We start from the raw sequence: 21,863 nt of genomic DNA, 5'->3' as shown, positions 1-21,863 counted from the left end.
TTTTAATTAAGTCATCCCTAAAAGCAGGCTTCCCTGGTCGCTCAGACGGTAATGAATCTGCCTGCAATGCAGGAGATGTGGGTTTGATCCCTGGGTTGGGAAGATCCCCTGGAGAAGAGAATGGCCACCCATTCCAGTTATTCTTGCCTGGGAAATCCCATGGACAGAGGAGCCTGGTGGGCTACAGTCCATGGGGTTGCAAAGAGTCAGACATGACTGAGCAACTAACACTTCAAAATCAGCATCACTCAAATCTTACAAGGTTTGGTGGAATGAACATATGAAATCTCCAAATGAAGAATCATGGAGTTGGAGATAGCAGGAGCCATCTCAAACTGAGTGATACTGTGAGTTAAAAAACACTGCCTGCCATATCAGTAAACAACAGGTGTGCCAGCCATTAAGCCGTCACATTACAGCAGCCCAGATGATGATCCCTGAGGGAACTCAGGTTAGAAATAATACGGGCAGCTGCAGCCACCCTCAAAGGTGCACTCTGAGATGACTCAGGATGAGAGAACACAGGATACTGGCCCCGGATAGCTGAGGTGCGTATCAAAGGAATGATTGCAATGAGCCCAGATCTTGCATCTTCCCATAGAAAACACCATACATAGCATCACCGACTCATTGGACATGAATCTGAGCAAACTCCAGGAGATAGTGAAGGACAGGGAAGCCTGGTATGCTGCAGTCCATGGGGTCGCCAAGAGCCAGACATGACTTAGCAACTGAACAATAACAATATGTGGAAAAGCACTAAATTCCTTAACTTGAGATATCTGCTTTTCTTTTAACAGTAATCTTTTGGATTCTGACTACCCGGGCTTTTGTTGCAAAAATTCTTTACATATCCTGGCTCCCATCCTGCCTCTTCAGTGCAGTCTTCCTGAATTATCTGAGATACTTAAAGTTCTGAGTTTTCTCCACCAAATAAAATGTAACTCTCAACTTTCAGGTTGGGCATTGTTTTTTCAATGGACAATAAATACCTAGGAAGTATCCTTAATCTGGATAAATGAATCCTGAAACTAGACTCAAAATTTCACATTTTTGTTTGTACAGTTTTCCATGGGAACTCTAACAGCTTTCTTTGGATTTCCAGTGGGGTCTGTAATACAGTTAAGATAAACTTTGACTTGATACTAGTCTCTGGATCAGCAGCAGCATCACCTGGGATCTTGTTAAAATTCCAAGTGCTCGAGCCTCACCTGGACCTGCTAAATCAGAAACTTCAAGGGTGGGGCCCAGTGATGCTTTTTTTTTTTTTTTTAGTTCTACCAGTTTATTGCTACCAACCCATCTCCCTCCACCCTCATGCATATGTGCTCAGCCATGTAACCCCATGGACTGCAGCTCACCAGGCTCCTCTGTCCATGAACTTTTTCAGACAAGAATACTGGAGTGGGTTGCCATTTCCTTCTCCACAGCAATGAATATTTTAAGAATCACTCCAAGAGGCATCACTTTGCTGACAAAGGTGTGTATAATCAAAGCTATGGTTTTTCCAGTAGTCGTGCACGGATGTGACAGACCATAAGGAAGGCTAAGTGCCAAAGAATTGATGCTTCCCCAGTGTGGTATTGGAGAAGACTCTTGAGAGTCCCTTCGACAGCAAGGAGATCAAACCAGCCAATCCTAAAGGAAATCAACCCTGAATATTCATTGGAAGGACTGATGCTGAAGCTCCAATACTTTGGCCACCTGATATGAAGAGCCCACTCACTGGGAAAGACCCTGATGCTGGGAAAGATTGAAGGCAAAAGAAGGCAGTGGCAAAGGATGAGATGGTTAGATAGCACCACTAACTCAATGGACATGAATTTGAGCAAACTCTGGGAGATAGTGGAGGACAGAGGAGCCTGGCATGCTGCAGTCCATGGGGTTGTAAAGAGTCGGACATGATTTAGCGACTGAACAACAACCACCAGGTGACTCTAATGCATGCTCAAGTTCAAGTACACTGCTCGCAACTTCCCTTGGATTTGTGTCTGAACACCGCTAGTTCTCATCCTGCTGAAAAAGTTTCCCATATCTCCTCAGAGAACTCCTCTTTTTTTTGACCTTGTTCAAGCTCATCTTTAATTCTACTTAATGCTGGATGCTTTCCAAGCCTAGAAGAACTAAATTTGATTTCTTTCGTCATCTGAAAAATAGCCATCTCCCCCCACTCCCAGCCTAGCCCAGCACAGGATATTCACATTGTTTCTTCAAAGAAAAATAAATAAATACAGAAAACCAGAATCAAAACTTCAAACGAACCACAAAAAGTACTTGGTATGTGTTTAGATAACATGTGCATAAATATGTGACATGTTTATTTTATTGTTTTAGAACTTAAACTTCTGGACAAAAGGAACTCTCACTTGTATATATTCTTGGGCAACAGAGCAGCTAACGACATTTTTTAAATACTGGAGAATAGCAAAAGTATCCCCAAATCATGACTCTGTCCGGTTATCTGCTATAAACTCATAGGGCTGGGCTGAATCAGTGTTCATGTAATTGCCTGCATTTAAAATGTTCATCAGATGTTGTGTCCCCACGGTGCGCTAGCTATCGCATGGAATATATGACAGCTCTGACCCCCTCTTCCCATGGTCGCTTCCCTGTGGCATTCTGGCTTCTGACTTAGCTTTCCTGGGAAGAAAAACTAAAAACTTTCTTGGTCCTGAGCCATGCTCTCATCTGGGATAAAGATTAAGAAAGAGGAAGGGAGTTTTTTCAGATTATAAATGCCAGATGCTGCCACATTAATAGCCCAACACATCACCACATTTGCTTTCTTTATACATTAGGTTCTCAAACCCTCCTCTCTAAAGAATGGGCTGGTAACTACCACACGTCACAGGGGAGTGGCCCCCTGAACTTGTGAACACTTAACTCTAAGACTGTCACCAATAGAATACAGGGAACTCTTCTACCCTTCTTGTGGTTTATCAGCTTTCACGTAGCTCAGAGTTTCCCAGATTGGAGACTTTTATACCCCAGGGAGCCAGGAGAGTTGTGAAAGGGGCCACCATGGTGGCTTCAAGCCAAGAGAACATAAACCACCATCAATGAAAGGCATTTGGCCTCAGAGTGAGTATTGACTGGTAGGAAACCATCCAGTTATTATAAATGAAAGAGCTCTTTGATTGTTTTCCCTCCAAAAACTGAGGAAGAGTAAATGGGTCAAAGCTGATGTGCAGAAAGAAAGTAACAGAAATGTGAGTGAGTGGTAACAAAACAAAAAAGAGAAAAAAACAGCCCAAGGAGAGAATGTGGAGGAAGTAGGCAATGAAGAAAGGAAAACAGTGCAACAGAACCAACTCAGTTTCTAAACCAGTGTTTTTAACTACAGGAACAATTTTAGGCATGGCTCCAAGGGAGAAAGAGTTTATAAAGGAGTCTAAGTAAGATGTATTGGGTCAGTATTACTTATCTTTCCTTTGGCCTTAAGTTCAAATACGGTTTGGCCAGCGCTGTTTCTGATTCTGTCTCTAGGTAAAACTTTGAACTTTTGTTCAGTTGGATTTTGTTCAAATGGATTTTAATTTTTAAAAAAATGTTGCAAAGTATCATTTATCTTGATTACTAAGTTTTTGGTGCCCTTTAAATTTTGCACCCAAAGCCAGTGTCCTGTGTATCTTTCCCTAATGCTGACCCCCTACGTCACACTGTTCTTCAAAATTTGATTTGATACCGTAAAAGAAGAGACAAAGAAACAGAGATACTTCTTTCAAGTGGAAAGTCTAATTAAAAAATGTTCTGGGTTCAGGAAAATATAGATCTTGGGAAAGTATTTTCACAAATTATACGGTTGGAGAAATGCTTGTCCCTTGAAGAATTAGATGTGATGGCTTATTCTGAATAAAGTTTCTTCTGAAGGTTCACTTACAGCATCGAGCGAAAGCCAGGCAAACACTCGTCTCTCAGCTCTCTCGCTCTGTTACAAATATAAGGCTCTAAAGTGAAACCAAAGACGCTTGTCCTGCCAAGTCTGATGAGAAAGGCAAACCAGGATGTAGCAGCTCCTAGGTTTAAACTGCAATGTGAAGCTGACAAGCTTCTCTCAGAAGCCATATAAGAAGGTTCAAGAAAAACATGCTTTGAGTGTTTGTTTATCTGTTCGTGTGAGACAAGAGCTACAGATTGGGGCGGGGGGCGGGGGGGTGTTCATACATACTGAGTCTGGATCTATAGACTCCAGGAGGAAACCAAAGAAATCCATTTGGATGAAGAAAATCCTTGTAGAGTTAGAGTGATCAGCTTGAAAAACTTTGATATCATGTTCCCTTTAAAGAAATGTACAATATTATGTTCATATTGCAAAGATGGGTGACTGAATTTGAGTACATGCAATTAACAATAATAGTGTTTATTATCTTGTTATCATTTGTTAAGGGAACACCAACAGAGTATCAAGCATTTTACTTACGTTATTTTTTTATACTCATAATAACCATGAATGAGAGACTAGACTATCTTCATTTTCCACGTGAGGAAACTTAAGCTCAGAAAAGTGATCTGCCCGCAGTCAAATCAAGCAGTGTGTGAACTGTAGGTGGAGCCAGATTTTTAACCAGAGTCAATCTCATTCCAAAGTCACTGTTGTTGTTCGGTCACCCAGTCATATCTGAGTGTTTTTGACCCCATAGACTGCAGCACGCCAGGCCTCCCTGTCCCTCACCATCTCTAGAAGTTTGCCCAAGTTCAAGTCCATTTCGTTTCCCTCTAAACCAGGGGTCTGCAAAGTATAGACCACATGTCAAGTCTGCTATGCCACCTCAGTCTGCAAACTAAGAATGGTTTTTACATCTTTAAATCGTTGACAAAAATCGGAAGAAGTTTATTTTGTAAAATGTGAAAAATTACATGAAATTCAAATTTCAGTGTCCATAAATAAACTTTTATTGGAACACAGCCATATTCATTCATTTTCCTGTTCTCTGTGCTGCATGTATACTACAATGGCCGAGTTAACTAGTTGCTACAGAGACCATACAGGCTACAGCCTAAAATATGTACTACCAGGTCCTTTAAGATAGCATTATCCCAATTTAGCAGTAACATTTTTTTAAAGGTCTTAAAAAAAAAACAAACCCAGCCTTCCCCCTCCCCCACCCACACACACAAAAACAATCAAAAAATGGGCAGAAGAACTAAACAGACATTTCTCCAATGAAGACATAGATGGCTAACAAGCTCATGAAAAGAGGTTCATCATTATTAGAGAAATGCTCGTCAAAACTACCACTGGTTAGAATGGTCATCAATAAAAAGTCTACAAATAACAAATGCTGGAGAAGGTGTGGAGAAAAGGAAACTTCCTACACTGTTGGTGGGAATGTAAATTGGTGCAGCCACTGTGGAAAACAGTATGGAGTTTCCTTAAAAAAACAACAACAAAAAAAACAGAGCTACCATATGATTTAGCAATTCCACTCCTGGGTATATATTTAGATGAACCTATAATTCAGGGAGGCCTGGCATGCTGCAGCTCATGGGGTGGCAAAAAGTCGGACACAACTGAGCGACTGAACTGAACTGAACTGATAATTCAAAAAGATACATACACCCCTAGCTTCCCAGCAGCACTATTCAGGATAGCCAAGACATGGAAGCAACCTAAATGTCTATCAACAGATGAACTAGCAGAGAAGATATGGCACATATATACAAAGGAATACTACTCAGCCATAAAAGAGAATGAAATAGTGCCATTTGCAGCAACACGGATGAACTAGCGATTATCATCCTAAGTGAAATAAGTCAGAAGGAGAAAGATAAATACCATATGATACCACTTACATGTGGAATCTAAAATATGACACAAATGACCTTATCTACTGCAGCCATGAAATTAAAAGACGCTTACTCCTTGGAAGGAAAGTTATGACCAACCTAGATAGCATATTCAAAAGCAGAGACATTACTTTGCCAACAAAGGTCCGTCTAGTCAAGGCTATGGTTTTTCCTGTGGTCATGTATGGATGTGAGAGTTGGACTGTGAAGAAGGCTGAGCGCCGAAGAATTGATGCTTTTGAACTGTGGTGTTGGAGAAGACTCTTGCAAGTCCCTTGGACTGCAAGGAGATCCAACCAGTCCATTCTGAAGGAGATCAGCCCTGGGATTTCTTTGGAAGGAATGATGCTAACGCTGAAACTCCAGTACTTTGGCCACCTCATGCGAAGAGTTGACTCACTGGAAAAGACTCTGATGCTGGGAGGGACTGGGGGCAGAAGGAGAAGGGGATGACAGAGGATGAGATGGCTGGATGGCATCACTGACTCGATGGATGTGAGTCTGGGTAAACTCTGGGAGTTGGTGATGGACAGGGAGGCCTGGTGTGCTGTGTTGCAAAGAGTCAGACACGACTGAGTGACTGAACTAAACTGATGAAACAGAGAGAGCAGACTTGTGGTTGTCAAAGCAGAGGGAGGGCAGGGAAGGAGTGGATTGGGAGTTTGGGGCTAGCAGACCCTTTCTTTCCTCATCACAGAGATAACCACATCCCTGTTGTGCTCCTACAAGAGTTAAACCTTCCTGCTCGCACCTCTAGCCTGCAAGAGAAATTCCATTCCTGCTTAATTATTCTACCTATCAAGCTTCATACTTTCTTCTTTAATTCCAGTCTACATAGAAGAGAAAAATCTAAACAAGCACATAGATGTGACTGCTGGTTTCTTGATAAGTCATGGATTTTTGCCAATCCTGTGACTGATTATAGGAATTATAATGAAGCCAAGAGTGATCACACTTAATAGCAGTGAGAGAATATTTTTTTCAAGCTATATAGTTCTATGAATAAAAAATAACAAAATTATGGCAAGGTAAACACTACCACACCACAACGCAAACGAGACGAAGATGCTATTGCAAAATTCTGTTTAAATACCTAGTTTTGAATGTCTTCTTCCAATGAATTTCTGCTGCCTCCATTTCTTCTGACAGTCACTCTGCTGACACAGCATCCCAGACATTGTGCAAAATGTTCTGAGAAACCAACAGTCAGTTCTCAGCATCCTAGGTCTAGCCCCCAAGCATTATTCATAATGCCAGTGTCATCATCAGGAGCCAATTGTATTCCTATAATCCCCTTCAAAGAGTGGAATGAAGAAAAGCAGAGAAACGTCGATCCCAGGGACATCAAAGGTCCCTGCAAGCAAAGCTGTTAGTTCACAATGGCCACAGCTAGGGAATCTGTTTCTCTGGCTCTTGCCCTGACTCTCAGAGCATCCTCTTTGGATCTTCCTTCACTGCTTTCCATTGGCGCCCTCCAGCTCACAACATTTTTTTTTTTTTTTTATGACTCTTGCCATACACTAAAGGAACTGACTGAACAATAATGAAGTATTATTAACAGAGCTGGTAGAATGCTTTTCCTTGGATAACAAAATAGAAGTTTATAGGCCAAAATAAATTTTCTTAGGTAGAAATTCTATTCGTTTGCCTAATCTTCAGTGGTTTAATTTTTTCCCCTAATCTTCAGCCTTCATTCAAATCATCCTTTCACAGGGAAAATATTCTCAGTAACGTAAGTACAAAACCAACTTTCCATGAAAATAAACTCCAATTCTCCATTCCCCTGGCCTCCCAGATTTCTGACACATTTGATATTTTCTAGAGCCTGCCAAAGTCCAGGGAGTACCAAAAATACCTCATGTGCCAGTCTGGTTTTCAGACTGACCTGATAGGATGCAGCTGAATTTTGACAGGCTAGCAGAAAGGAAATGACTTAAATCAGAAGCAGGCTTGGTTTAAAATTGTCTTGTCTGGCTGTTTTCTTTTTTTCCTAGATGGTTCCAGAAAAAATAAAGATGATTCTTGTGACCGTCTACTCTGGAAATTGTTTTTTCCCTTCTTTGTCATTCTCTCTGTGAATCCCACAAGGCTGCTGAAGAGAATTTTCCAGGAGCAAAGGGAAGAGAAGAGCCAATGAAAAGACTCAGTCTGCTCTTACTAACCTAGCTCTTTGGCTGTTGGGTTAGACAGTAATAGGATCATTGTTGAAGCCTCACTAGGTTCCTTGGCCTCAGGAAAATAAGTTTCCTTTCGTCTAGAACCAAGACCAGTTTGCAAAGTTCTCTTTCAGGCTCTTCAGGGCCAAACCTTTAAAAGTTAAAGGACTTTGGAAGAAAAACAAGCTTTTTAAAAAAAGACAAATCCCAAATGAGAGCGAAGATAACCTTTAAAATGTGAGAAGGAGCTGAGTCAGGCCCTGTCAGCAAGCGTCACTGAGGCCTGGGGACTTGTAACAACATGATTTTTTTTTTTTTAACTTACACAGCAACTTAGATCCAAGGATCTCAAAGTCTTCTACAAATCGCCTAATGTTGCACTGGGTAGGGGTTGTGGTTCAAGGGGCTTGTTTCTCTACAGTGGGGTTTCTCCTCCTTGGCACTGCTAACATTTTGAACTGGATGATTCTTCATTGTGGGGGCCACCCTATGCTATAAGGGATGTTTGGCAACCTCTCTGACCTCTACCCAAGAGATGTCAGGAGCACGACCGTCCTTCCCCTGCTGGTGACAACCAAATAACTGTCTTCAGTCATTGCCGTGCGGTCCTCAGCTGGGGCAAAACGGCCCCAGCTGAGAACCACTGGTCCAAATGAACAAACCAAGGCACAAAGCAGTCAATGAATTTAAGTAACAGTGTCCAGCCACAGTGAGAGTGTTAATTGCTCAGTTGTGTCTGACCCTTTTGGGACGCCATAGATTACAGCTCACCAGGCTCCTCTGTCCGTGGAATTCTCTAGGCAAAAATACTGGAGTGGGTTGCCGTTTCCTTCTCCAAAGGATCTTTCCGACCCACGGATCAAACTTGGGTCTCCTGCATTGCAGGCGGATTCTTTACCTTCTGAGCCACCAGGGAACACCAAAAAAAAAAGCAGTCGCTAAACTGCAAAAAGAAAATGATGACTCCTGAGTGCCAAGCATGTGACCCTGACTGCCACTGTGCCCACCTTGGTGGAAACTTCGCGAATCCCTAACTTATTGCCCTGAGACCCTAATTTAGTCCTCAAATTGGTTAGTTCTGAAAGTACATCCACTAAGACTGAATTGTCATTATCAATTTTCCCTTGTGCTGCACTGAATCCCTGAGTGGGCTGCATATGTCTGATTGGTGTTCTCCCCCCTGGTGTCACTAAGTCATTTCTGAAACTAACTCGCACTCAAAGAGAGCAAGTCTGTATAGCACGAAATGAACCAGAAGCAAACCTATAACCTAACATGCAAAATCATTGATAGCTTAAATCCTTCATTAAGAGCAGAGCTGCTTGTGGACAGGACTGGGTGGGATGAGGAGCCTGCAGGACGACTGAGCCGAGCAGACAAATACTTTTCAATGTTATTATCTGATAAGCCCCTCAACTACATTAATTTTTGCCAAAGCACTGCTTGGAAATGATTGCAACATGGGCTTCTGTTAATTGACTTATTTAAACAGAGCATATCATTTGCATAGATGTCTTTTGCTATGTCAGTGCCTGTGTCTTGATAATTTACAAAGAGCCTGTCCCCTCCCTCTTCCTCACGCACATTGGTGTGTGAACTTGTTGCTCTCCCCAGGTGAGTCAGCAAAGTCAGGTTCAGATTAATTTGAGCAATAAACCACCTCAAGCAGTTTGATACCAGAGACAGGTGTAAGAAATTATTTTTAAACCAAACTCTGCAAGACATGCAAGAGAAACAGGCTGGCATGTTGGTGTAACTATTACACAAAGCTGGGTGTAAGTCTCCATCACTCAGCTCAATATTATTCAGTGAATATATGTTGAGGACGCACTGGCTCCAAGGTCCTGTGCTGATTCAATGGAGAATACGAGACCACCCACAGTTAGGCTCTGCTTTGACTTTTCTTTTTGCATAGGCTAACAGATAAGCTATTGCATATGCATAAGTAATTATCCTGTGAGGCAGAAGGTAATCAGTGCTTTAAAGAGGCACATGCATATGTCTTTGGCATTCACAATTTTGGGTTTCATTATACCACAAGAGAATGAAGTTTTTATCATCAGAGGGCAGCTGGGATGGTGTAAAAGGAGCTGTAAATTTAGGGTCCAAAAAAATCTGGGCTGAATCCTGGTTTTTTCTTTCTCTAGAGTCACACCTCTGACCATATTACTTCTCCTCTCTGGGCCTCCATTCCTTGTCTATAAAAAGAGAAGAGTGCCTCAAAGGGTAATGGTGAAGTTGTTCAGTCACTCAGTCATGTCCGACTCTTTGCGACCCCATGGACTGCAGCATGCCAGACACTTCCCTGTAATCCACCATCTCCCGGAGTTTGCTCAAACTCATATCCATTGAGTCGATGATGCCATCCAACCGTTTCGTCCTCTGTCATCTCCTCCTCCTGCCTTCTCTCTTTCCCAGCATCAGGGTCGTTCCAATGAATCAGCTCTTTCCCAGCCTCAGGGTCGTTCCAATGAATCAGCTCTTTCACGTCAAAGTATTGGAGCTTCAACATCAGTCCTTCCCATGAATATTCAGGGTTGATTTCCCTTAGGATTGCCTGGTGAAGAGCTCAACTTTTCTTCAACTTTTAGAGGGGACTTCCCTGGAGGCCCAGTGGATAAGAATCCGTCTATCAATGCAGGGGACATGGGTTCAATCCCTGGTCTGGGAAGATTCCATATTCCACGGAGCAACTAAGCCCATGCACCACAGCTACTGAGCCTGTGCTCTAGAGTCCACTGGCCACAACTACTGAGCCCATGTGCCCCAACCGTAGAAGCCTGCGTGCCTAGAGCCTGTGCTCTGCAACAAGAGAAGCCACGACAATGAGAAGCCCACGCACCACAACGAAGAGTAGCCCCTGCTCACAAGTAGAGAAAGCCCGTGGGAAGCAACCCAGAACTAGCAACCAAAAATAAATAAAAATTGTAAAAACTTTCAGAGGAATGTTATCTCCAGGGCTAGGATTTCATCACAGCTATACTGTTTATTGCTCACCTTGTGCAAAGTCCTTTACCCATCTTAACAGAGACAACAGTCCTATGAAATAGGCGTCCTTTATTTTCTTCCTTTCATAGATAAGGGAATTGAAGGTCAGAGAGGTTAAGAGACTTGTCTGAAATCACACAACTGGCATTCAGACTTTTGAGTCAATTGAACCCAGGCCTGCTGAACTCGAGAGCATGTGGGATTTCCTCATCACCATTCATGCATTGGAGAAGGAAATGGCAACCACTCCAGTGTTCTTGCCTGGAGAATCCCAGGGATGGGGGAGCCTGGTGGGCTGCCGTCTATGGGGTCGCACTGAGTCGGACACGACTGAAGCGACTTAGCAGCAGCAGCAGCAGCAGCAGCATGCTGCCATTTCACCATAGTCTCTAGTTTGTGTGAAAGAAGAGAAAATATAAAGAAGCAAGTTAACACGGCACTGGTTGAAAAAACAACCATCAAGGAAAATCTTGATTTAATATGTCTTAAGAAAAAAAAAAAAAAAGATACCCTCAACAAAATTAAGAAAATGACTGAGGATAAAAAAAAAAACCAAACAGGTGTGAGGATGTTTGCAGAGGTCCTGATCCTACCCTTTCTCTGTTTCAACACTGGAGCAGAACGAGGGCCTAAAAACCTTGGGAGCTTTCCTGCGTTCATGACTGTATTCAGAACCTAGAATGCCTCGAAAGACAGAGAGAGAGAGAAACAGAGAAAGAAAGGGAGGGAGAAAGAGAAAGGAAGACCAGGCTATTGCTGTGCTCTGGAGTATGAAGATGAGAAAATATTAGCTAGTTCCCCTAGCCAATAAAGATATTTTCTTTTTGGGAGATCATAGTGTGACATATCAGATAGAAATCATCTGTTTTTACGCTTTACAGATTGAAAACGGTGCTTTTCTGGGAGAAAATAGGGAGACACCAAATCATGAAAAATACTGAAGGCCAGTAGTACATTGAGAGAGACTCTGGTAGAAAGTAGTCTATCATGGGCTGGCTATATAAATTCATCTCATTTAATTCTCAGGGCAATGTGATGTAAGGCCCAGGCTGTATCACTATTTTGCAGATGAAAAAATTGAGGCGCAACAACCCTTGTGTTTTGCCCAAGGTGTCTCTGGAGTAGTCACTGGTGTTGCTTTATCAGAACTAGCCTCCATCAAGGCAAGGGAGTCCTCTCTGCCCCCACCTCCCAAGCTTGGCCTGCCTTGTTGCCTGAGCACAGACTTACCTCCCAGTTACTCTGTGTTGCTCTGCTTGCCCTCCATCAAGTACACAGAGGGCACACAAGAACTGGTACATAAACAGCTACACACAGTATTTCCAGCTTCCCAGGTGGCTCCGTGATAAAGAATCCTTCCTGCCAATGCAGGAGATGAGGCTTCAGACTCTGGGTCAGGAAGATTCCCTGGAGGAGGAAATGGCAACCCACTCCAGTATCCTTGCCCGGGAAATTCCATGGACAGAGGTGACTGGTGGACTATAGTCCATGGGGGCGCGAAGAATCAGACATGACTGAGCACACATGCACAGTATTTCCAATGACTTATGACTTTGGAATGGACCAACATTTAGCAGCCAGCTCCCTGCTGCTGCTGCTAAGTCGCTTCAGTCGTGTCCAACTCTGTGCGACCCCATAGACGGCAGCCCACCAGGCTCCCCCATCCCTGGGATTCTCCAGGCAAGAACACTGGAGTGGGTTGCCATTTCCTTCTCCAATGCATGAAAGTGAAAAGTGAAAGTGAAGTCGGTCAGTTGTGTCCGACTCTTCACAACCCCATGGATTGCAGCCTACCAGGCTCCTCCGCCCATGGGATTTTCCAGGCAAGAGTACTGGAGTGGGTTGCCACTTCCTTCTCCAATGCATGAAAGTGAAAAGTGAAAATGAAGTCGCTCAGCTGTGTCCAACTCTTCACGACCCCATGGACTGCAGCCCACCAGGCAAGAGTACTGGAGTGGGGTGCCATTTCCTTCTCCAAGCCAACTCCCAGTCATCTGCAAAAGGCTGGCACATCTCCTTGGCAAACTCCAGCCACAAAGGTGCATTTCCACAATACAAGGGAATCCTTCCCACCATAGAAGGCAATTTTCATGTCAGCTTAAGCAAAGAATTAGGAAGATGAATCTTTAAGAAGAAAGGAAACACAGGATGCCTCCAAAGCCAAAAAGAAATCCACTCTTCCTGGGTGATCTATTGAGCCTCCTTCATTCAGGCATATCAGTGGGGTTACCTGGAATCTCTAACCTTACACCAGTGCTGCGAACTCTGTGTTAACCTATTTCATACACAATGAAAATAAGTCTCAGAGGTTAAGCAACTTGCTTCAGGCCATATAGGTGGTAGGTGCCAGCACTGAGGCCCTTCAACCTCGCTTACCTTTGTAGGCCTCCCCGCCCCATAAAACAAACACCAGCACGCAATGAACGAGAAATACTCCTTCTCTTTGAAAACACGATTAAAAATAATTAAAACTTTTGCCTCCATTATCCAGCCTTATCCCTTGTTGGCTACCTCCTGTTTATCCAGTAACTTTCAGGCCCTGTCAATGTACCAGCTCATTAACTAATATTAGCTCCAATATTCAAGAAGCAGGTTGATTAAAAACCTGATTCCTCAAAGGTACTTACTGTTGCTGCAGGTCCAACAGGACAGAGTCATTCGGGCCCACATGCTCTGTGAGCTGCAGGGCTTCTGACTTCAGATCCGTCCTTCTCCATGAACCCGGCAGGCAAAGCCCCGTCCAGCTGTGCCTAGTTAGATAATTAAGACTTAGCCTGAAAATAGGCTTTCCGAGGCCAGCAGTCTCCAATTTTAATATGAACTAGGAAAACCTTGAGGGCTTGTTACGACCTGGGTTACTGGGCTCTTGCTGTTGTTGTTTAGTAGCTCAGCTGTGTCTGACTCTCTTGCAACCCCATTGACTGCAGCCCTCCAGGCTCCTCTGTCCATGGGCTTTCCCAGGCAAGAGTACTGGAGTGGGTTGCCATTTCCTTCTCCAGGGGAATCTTCCCAACCCAGGGATCGAACCCATATCTCCTGCGTTGGCTGCTGCTGCTGCTAAGTCACTTCAGTCATGTCCAACTCTGTGTGACCCCATAGACGTCAGCCCACCAGGCTCTCCTGTCCCTGGGATTCTCCAGGCAAGAACACTGGAGTGGGTTGCCATTTCCTTCTCCAATGCATGAAAGTGAAAAAGTGAAAGTGAAGTCACTCAGTCGTGTCCGACTCTTAGCGACCCCATGGACTGCAGCCTACCAGGTTCCTCCATCCATGGGGTTTTCCAGGAAAGAGTGCTGGAGTGGGGTGCCATTGCCTTGGCGGGTTCTTTACCACAGAGCCACACGGGAAACCCTCCTGGGCTCTATGCACAGAGATTCTGATTCAGCAGATCTGGCGTGAGGCCTGAGAACTGGCCTTTCTTTCAAGCTCTTAAGGGATGCTGAGGTACCTGGTCTGGACACCACATTTTGAGGATCACTCTGATAGACCCCACTCAAACCTTGTTCCCAGGGTTCTCCATCTCCAGAAGCAGGAGAAGACAAGACAAATTTGAGGCAAGAGTGTGTTTTTGCACCAGAATGAGAACCAGGCCTGTGCCTCCCTTTCCCAGAGCCTACTCAGTTTCTCCCAGAACTTCCAAAGGCCCAAGGGGCCCTTCCAGTGACAGACTAACTCAGTCCCATCTCTTTAAACACACCACATAGGGGGAAAAAAGGAAAATAAAATTGAAAAGACCATCTGAAGAGCAGAGTAAGTCTTCCTTGCCTCTCAAAGGGGACTCTGAGAGTATTAATCGCTCAGGCATGTTCTACAGTTCAAGAGCCCATGGACTGTAGCCTCTGTCCATGGGATTCTCCAGGCAAGAGAGGGTTGCCATTCCCTTCTTGAGTGGATCTTCCCGACCTGGGGATCAAACCTATGTCTCCTGCATTGTAGGCAGATTCTTTACCATCTGAGCCACCAGGGAAATCCTAAGGGGACTTTAAGCAGTAAGAAGAAAATGCTAACCTCCCTGCCCCTCCCTCAGAAACTCCATTCCTTAGCATGAAGGCCCCAGTGACTGTTCTTCCTTTTTGTGGGGGAGCCAGATTAAGCTTAGATGTGTCACTCTCAAGGTTCAGAGTCTCCTATGTCAGACAAACTACATTTTGCAAATTACCCTAACCTATTCTTTCAGAAGTTTTATTTCACCCTCCCAGAGAATCAGGCACAAAAACAAATCAACACCCCCACACATGGTACCTCCCAAGGTTTTTTTTCTCTTTAAACCTATAGTTTCCAAAAGTACTTTCCACCATGCAGATTAAGAGAGGCTGGGGTTAATTCTACAACATAGTGGATGGTTGCTGGGCTAATGATTGATTTTTTTCACCTCAAATGACATTCAATTAAGAAACATGTATAAATTATCAACTGTTTCCAGCTTGAACGGTAATTCATAAAGTTGTAGGGATGAGAACTTATAAAATATTTTGAGCCTGGAAGATGTGTTCCAGGCTGGAATGTCTATGGGAAACAGCCTCTCCATGAAGATTTCCTGCTCCAAAATGCCTTGATTAATTACCGTAAACAGCTTTGAGGGAAAAGGGCGCAGCATCTCATGTCTGGCAGGACATTGGTAGGGTTCGTTGGAAACTCGAATGCAAGCCAAACGCAGCAAAGCCAGGCCCCTTCCATTCAGGGCTGGTCCGGCTCCAGGGAAACGCCTTGGGCTTGGGACAGCTCTGGAAAGGCTCTGCTCTAGTTGGCACTGAACCCAAGTCCATTTCTTCTTCTGCTCCCAGGTCCCCTGAGAGAATGAGTCAGCTTCAGGGCCTGGGAGGTGTGGGCTGTAGCTGAGAGCTGGAGGACCCTATCAAGAATAACCCAGTGCAAGGATTTCCCTGGTGATCCAGGGGTTAAGATGTCAATGCAGGGGGCACAGGTGTGATCCTTGGTCGGGGAACTAAGATCCCACATGCCCCTCGGCACAGCCAGGAAAAAAAAAAAAAAGACATTAAAAAAAGAATAATCCAGTGCCCTGCCAGCTCTTCACTGAGAGACTGTCCTTCCAGAATTCCAAAATGAAATGAAGCATTATGGAAAAGAAATACAGTATGTACTGACGGTATCCTGGAGAGATTTTTTAACATATATTATCTTATTTAGTTCTCACATTAAACCTGCAAGACAGCGACTATTGCCTCTTCTGTTAGACATGGGGGGAAAGGGTGCTCAGAGAGGTCAAGTAATATGCCCAGCATCTGACTGAGAGAACCAGGAGAAGGACCAGAGACTGTTTGACTCCAAAGTAATGAGCTTGTCTACGAGATCCCTCTAATTATCTACAGGGAGAGGAAAAATTCAAAACAGGTCTAATATTTATTTAAAGCAATTCAGACATTGAGTAGAAAACAGGCAGTTAGCAGGTTTTTATCAATGTCAAGGAGCGATTCCTACTAGTAGTAGGAATATTTTGAAGCAGGTAATGTTGGGTTTACAACCTTCCTATCTCCCAGCCTCCCTCTCCTTCCACCCAGGGCCTGCCTCATCCCCTCTATCAGAGCTCCCTTCCAGCTCCTGGAGTTTTCCAGAACTCTGATGAGGTCTCACATTCAGTCATAAAGACCAGGAAATAGTACTAGTGTCTCCTCTAAAAGAAAAACAGAACAAAATCATCTAGGGACTTTGCTGGTGGTCCAGTGGCTAAGACTGTGCTTCCAATGCAAGGGGCCCAGGTTGAACCCCTGGTCAGGGAACTAGACCCCACATGCCACAACCAAGACTTCATGGGCCCCAACTAAAAACTCTGCTGCAACTGGAAAAGGTCTCGCATCCTGCAACTAAAACCAGGCTCAGCCAAATACGTACATAAGAGAGGCAAACATCTCATCTTAAAAATGAGTCCTTCCCTTCCGAACATCAACCTCTTACCAATATTTCCAGTGCCTCCATATACCCTGGCTCAACCTGTGAAATGAGAGTACAATGCATCTGAGTAATTTGTACCGCTTGAATGAAAAATGCGGTCAACTCTTCCAAGAGAGATCTGTATTTTAGAGCTTTCGGTGAATTTCTAATGTTACATGGGGAATTTTATGAGCTGGGAGATGTTCTCCTTCCCTACTCACCCACTTTTCACATTCCCCAAGCAGTTAGGGGACCGCGTACCCAGACATCTACCATATGAAAGTTTGTCAAATCTGGTCAACGTGACCAGGTTTTTACTCGGTGAACCTTCCCGCTGCTGTCGTTTTCTCCTGAATAAACAGATTGAATCTTTTCATGAATACTCTTCTACCGAGGAATGGCATCATGCCAAGAAAACCCTCTGGAGTCAGGGTAGCCATGAGACGTCCTCAAATTCTAGAAGAGTTGAATGGTGTTGTTTCTGCCCCCAAATATTTCACTAAATATCAATATTTATGTAACCAAAATATTAGGTCACCAAACTTTTAATTTTTTATGCAAAGTAGTCAAAATATGTTCTGTTCAGACATGTTACTTGCTTGGGTTTGTTGAATAGCTGGTAAGACCTGTCTTGCTTATTAGCATCAGAGCACACACAGCTAGACAGCCAGAGGAATTCTGAGAAACTGAAATGTTAAACTGAGTGTTTACTTGTGAAGCCAAAGTTACACCAGGTTTTCTTTCACTTATTATTAAGGGAAAATTGCCTGGGTATTTAAAAATTCAAAGCTATATCTTCTGAAGCAGAATGGATAAGATGCCTTTACTGATGTGGAAGGCCAAATTTGCTTCCTATAATAGCTGGAAATAAAAGGAGGGAGAAATATAAATAGTGGGAAAAGGATACATAGATATACATTGGTCGAACATAGGAAACATAGAAAACTCTGCCGTTTGCCCCTTAACACCTAATATATATTCTGTTCAATCACTGGCTCTGGGGGACATCTGCTCTAGGGATGTGATATGTTGTTGTTGTTCAGTCGCTAAGTCGTGTCTGACTCTTTGTGAGCACACTAGGCTTCCCTGCCCTTCATTATCTCCTAGAGCTTGCTCAAACTCAAGTTCATTGAGTTGGTGATGCCATCCAACCATCTCATCCTCTATCACCCCCTTCTCCTCTGCCCTCAATCTTTCACAGCCGCAGGGTCTTTTCTAATGAGTTGACTTTTAGTATCAGATGGCCAAAGTATTGGAGCGTCAGTACTATGTTAGTGATATCAGAAGAGCACAGTATTGTTCCCAGGCCTCTTCTGTACATGTCATACATTTTTTAGCACATGCGTGTGCATGCACACACACACACACGCACACGCACACACACACACACACACACCATGCTCCTTACCTACCTACCTCTCAGTCCTTACCAGGCCCTCTGTCCTTGGGCCTTTGCTCGACAGTTTCCTCCTCCAGATACACTCATCCAACCCTTAATTTTCCTCCCACTAATTAAATGTTACTCATTTCTCAGGGCCCATTGCAAATGTTACTTTCTTCAAGATGTCTTTCCTGACCCTTCTCAAGGGGGACACATTTCTCCCTGTTTGAGCCACTCAAGCACTATCTTTGGATTTACCAAATGGGCCTTCTCTCACAGTTATTTGTGTCCCATAACTGACACTGGCCCCCTCCTAGAACTCCCACCAGACAGGGATCCAGGCTCACCCATCCTTGCATCTTTAGTGATGCTTGGCACAATGTCTTGAGCACAGAAGCTATTCAGCTGGTATGATACTGAATGAAAGTGAGAAGAAAACTGAGGAAGGGTAAAGATGAGACATAAACCTGGAATATTCTCTAATTTCTCCCTTAGAAAAGAGGATCCTTTAATTTTTAGGCTTTTTTTTTCTTCTGTTTTCATTGGAGGATAATTGCTTTACAACGTCGTGTTGGTTTCTGCCATACGTCAACATGAATCAGCCGCACGTACACACACGTCCCCTTCCCCGGGAACCTCTCTCCCACCTCCCAGTGCATCCCACCCTTCTAGTTGTCTCAGACCACAGGGTTCAGGCTCCCTGCATCATACAGAAAATCCCCCCTGGCTATCCATTTCACATACGATAATGCATATGTCTCCATGCTGCTCTCTCAGTTCATCCCACTCTCTTCCTCCCCCACTGTGTCCACAAGTCTGTTTTCTATGTCTGCATCTCCACTGCTGCCCTGCAGATAGGTTCACCAGCACCATCCTAAAGAAGGATCCTTTTTAAATACTTCCCATCTTCCAGGGCTCTTCCCAGCCTTGCTTTGAGTATGAAATTTAGCTGATCATTCTTACACTTTCCCTGTAGTTATCTGTGATCCTGAATAGAGGTGAGAATGCTCATCTAGAGAAGTAAGAGTGGGCAAGAGGCTGGTGCTCTCCATGCAGAACAAGAAGTGCCAGGAGGCTAGAATTTCAATAACTGGGACTGTTTGCTCATCTCCCACACGTACTTGCATTGTGGCCTTGCAGGTCAAGCGCTACATCATGGCTTTATGCCTAGTCCAAAACAATTACAGTTCATTTGTGACTTTTTCACAGAGGGGAGCTCCAGCAACAGACTCTAGTATCCTGTGGCTTTCTAGTCGCCTCTAAGCAATGGTATATAGACCGACCTAATTTTTTAACCCCAGTCTGGGCTCAGCCCCACAGAACAGCATCTCAGACATGTTGAGAAAGATGTTTTGATCCCTAAAATAATAAGGGGAAAGGCCTGAGAGATGTTCTGAACAAGTTTAATATTTCACTAAATGTTGCAAGGTCTTTGGAATCCTTATGGCAGTAAAATGCCAGAAAGAAAATTCTGCATTGCAAGAATGTCTAACCGCTTACTATAATGATCCAGCCACTTATGAGGAATGCAAAATGGAATACCTCAAGGAAAGGGAAGAATTTAGAAAACTGGACTTACTACCAAGAAAAGGCTTCCCACAAGCTTCCCACAAGCATGCAGGCAAATATTCAAATGATACTCAGGATTTCCAATGTTCATGGAAATCATAATCACGTAAAATAATGGACCCAAGGAAATGTGTTTGCTTTACCCCTAATTATGGAAATAATCCAAAATAAAGATTAAAAAAAAAAAAAGGTTGGCTTAGGCAGTAATCAGGAAAGAGTCTCTTTGTTCAACTTTTTAACAGTGCCTGATTACCCTTGGGACATTTTAATTCTACTGAGTAACTTGTCATTTATGATATGACTTATTGCTAAGTCTTGTCTGATCAAGATCCCATAGACTGGGCTCCATCAGGCTCCTCTGTCCATGGGATTCTCCAGGCAAGAATACTGGAGGGGGTGGCCATTCCCTCCTCCAGGGTATCTTCCCAACCCAGGGATGGAACCCAGGTCTCCTGCATTGGCAGGCAAATTCTTTACCACTGAGCCAATTTAGGAGATCGGGTTACAACGCAGACAGATTCCCCCGCCAGGCAGCCTCATCCAAGTCCTGCTGCTGTGGCTGCTCTTCCCACAAATACCACTGCCCATCAGGGGTCAGGGGCCAAGCCTTCTGTACACAGAGGGCTAGTGCTCCCAAATGGCCTGACCTGCTGACCAGGAGGAGGTCAGTGTGAGGCTTCCAGCAGACTTTGGCCCCTGTCCAGGAGTGATGTGAGGTTAAGGAAAGGCTCACCCGTGGCTTCCCTGCTTCTATCCTGGACATTTCTGTGTAGTGTGTTCCAACCCTACCACCCTTCTCTTCCTTCACCCCTACCCCACCATCCTGTGAGCTTTGCCAACCTTGGCTCCAGCCAAGTAACTCTCTTCCAGTCCCCCTCTTTGTTAAGGTATAGATGCTAGGGTCATTGGGCTTCCCTTATAGCTCAGTGGGTAAAGAATCTGCCTGCAATGCAGGAGACCCCAGTTTAAGTCCTGGGTCGGGAAGATCTGCTGCAGAAGAGATAGGCTACCCATGCCAGTGTTCTTGGGCTTCTCTTGTGGCTCAGCTGGTAAAGAATCTGCCTGCAATGCAGGAGACCTGGGTTCCATCCCTGGACTCAAACCCAGAGAAATGCTCTTAAATGATACAAAGGGAAAGGGTACCCACTCCAGTATTCTGGCCTAGAGAATTCCATGGACTATATAGTCCATGAAGTCACAAAAAGTGGGACACGACTGAGTGACTTTCACTTTTTCACTTTGATTTCCATGTTCTAAGATTTAGCTTGGAAGTAGAGAATTGGATGGTATCTGTTTCTTCTTCTTCAGCTTCTCTAATTAGTCCAGATTTTGGTAGAACTGCAACTTGCTAGTTTTCCCAGGGAGAAGGTCAACTAGAGGCTCAGGAGGCAGAGCTGGGAGACCCACATGACAGGGTCGATGCTCTCAGACTAGAGGAAGAATCTTTCTCCAACCAGTCATCCTCAGGGGCGGCTTCCAGATAAATCGAGGAGAAATCATTTTCTTTTTAGCTAGTCCACAGGTGTGCCTCTCTGGCAACCCCGCATCCTCACCCCACAACACACATCTGGATCAGGACTGAATTTCCCAACCTCAACATGAACCCCTCTTCCCATGTGCCCCCTGCCTTTGTTACCTGGCAACAAAAGCCTGTACAGTATCATGGACCTACTGTACAGCACAGGGAACTCTGCTCGAGATTCTATAAGAATCTAAATGGAAAAGAATTTAAAGAAGAACAGATACATGTATATGGATAACTGAATCACTCTGCTGTATACCTGAAATGAATTGATGCTTTTGAACTGTGGTGTTGGAGAAGACTCTTGAGAGTCCCTTGGACTGCAAAGAGATCCAACCAGTCCATCCTAAAGCAGATCAGTCCTGGGTGTTCACTGGAAGGACTGACGTTGAAGCTGAAACTCTAATACTTTGGCCACCTGATGTGAAGAACTGACTCATTTGAAAAGACACTGATTCTGGGAAAGACTGGGGGCAGGAGGAGAAGGGGATGACAGAGGATGAGATGGTTGGATGGCATCATCGACTCAATGGACATGGGTTTGGGTGGACTCCGGGAGTTGGTGATGGAC

General features: G+C 44.2%; 1 protein-coding gene and 1 pseudogene across 4 annotated transcripts in view; one reads left to right on the top strand and one right to left on the bottom strand.

The window, feature by feature from the left end:
* LOC147355052 (uncharacterized) overlaps nt 1-15,099 on the bottom strand; it is a 73,669-nt gene extending 58,570 nt beyond the window's left edge. Inside the window, exons 1-2 of one of the 4 annotated variants that reach the window (XR_015144180.1) lie at nt 13,559-13,682; nt 12,162-12,290 (exon numbers count right to left, since the gene is read on the bottom strand). Coding sequence is in view for 1 of the 4 variants with exons in the window: in XM_086346593.1 (XP_086202719.1) it covers nt 13,559-13,681; nt 14,940-14,977 (161 nt within the window). In the remaining 3 variants the exon portion in view is untranslated. Of the gene's footprint in view, nt 1-12,161; nt 12,291-13,558; nt 13,686-14,939 lie in introns of those variants that run through there. The other 3 variants (XM_086346593.1, XR_015144179.1, XR_015144178.1) reach the window with 3 other exon arrangements.
* Nucleotides 15,100-18,794: 3,695 nt separating this feature from the next.
* LOC147355051 (COX assembly mitochondrial protein homolog pseudogene) lies at nt 18,795-19,838 on the top strand (annotated as a pseudogene).
* Nucleotides 19,839-21,863: the final 2,025 nt, after the last annotated feature.

The sequence above is a fragment of the Bos grunniens genome, chromosome 17, assembly GCF_055505025.1.
Source record: "Bos grunniens cultivar Pamir isolate PY7600 chromosome 17, Bosgru_T2T1.0, whole genome shotgun sequence".
Taxonomy (NCBI): domain Eukaryota; kingdom Metazoa; phylum Chordata; class Mammalia; order Artiodactyla; family Bovidae; genus Bos; species Bos grunniens.
Note: the sequence above shows the minus strand (reverse complement) of the source record. Positions and strands in the feature narration are given on the sequence as shown.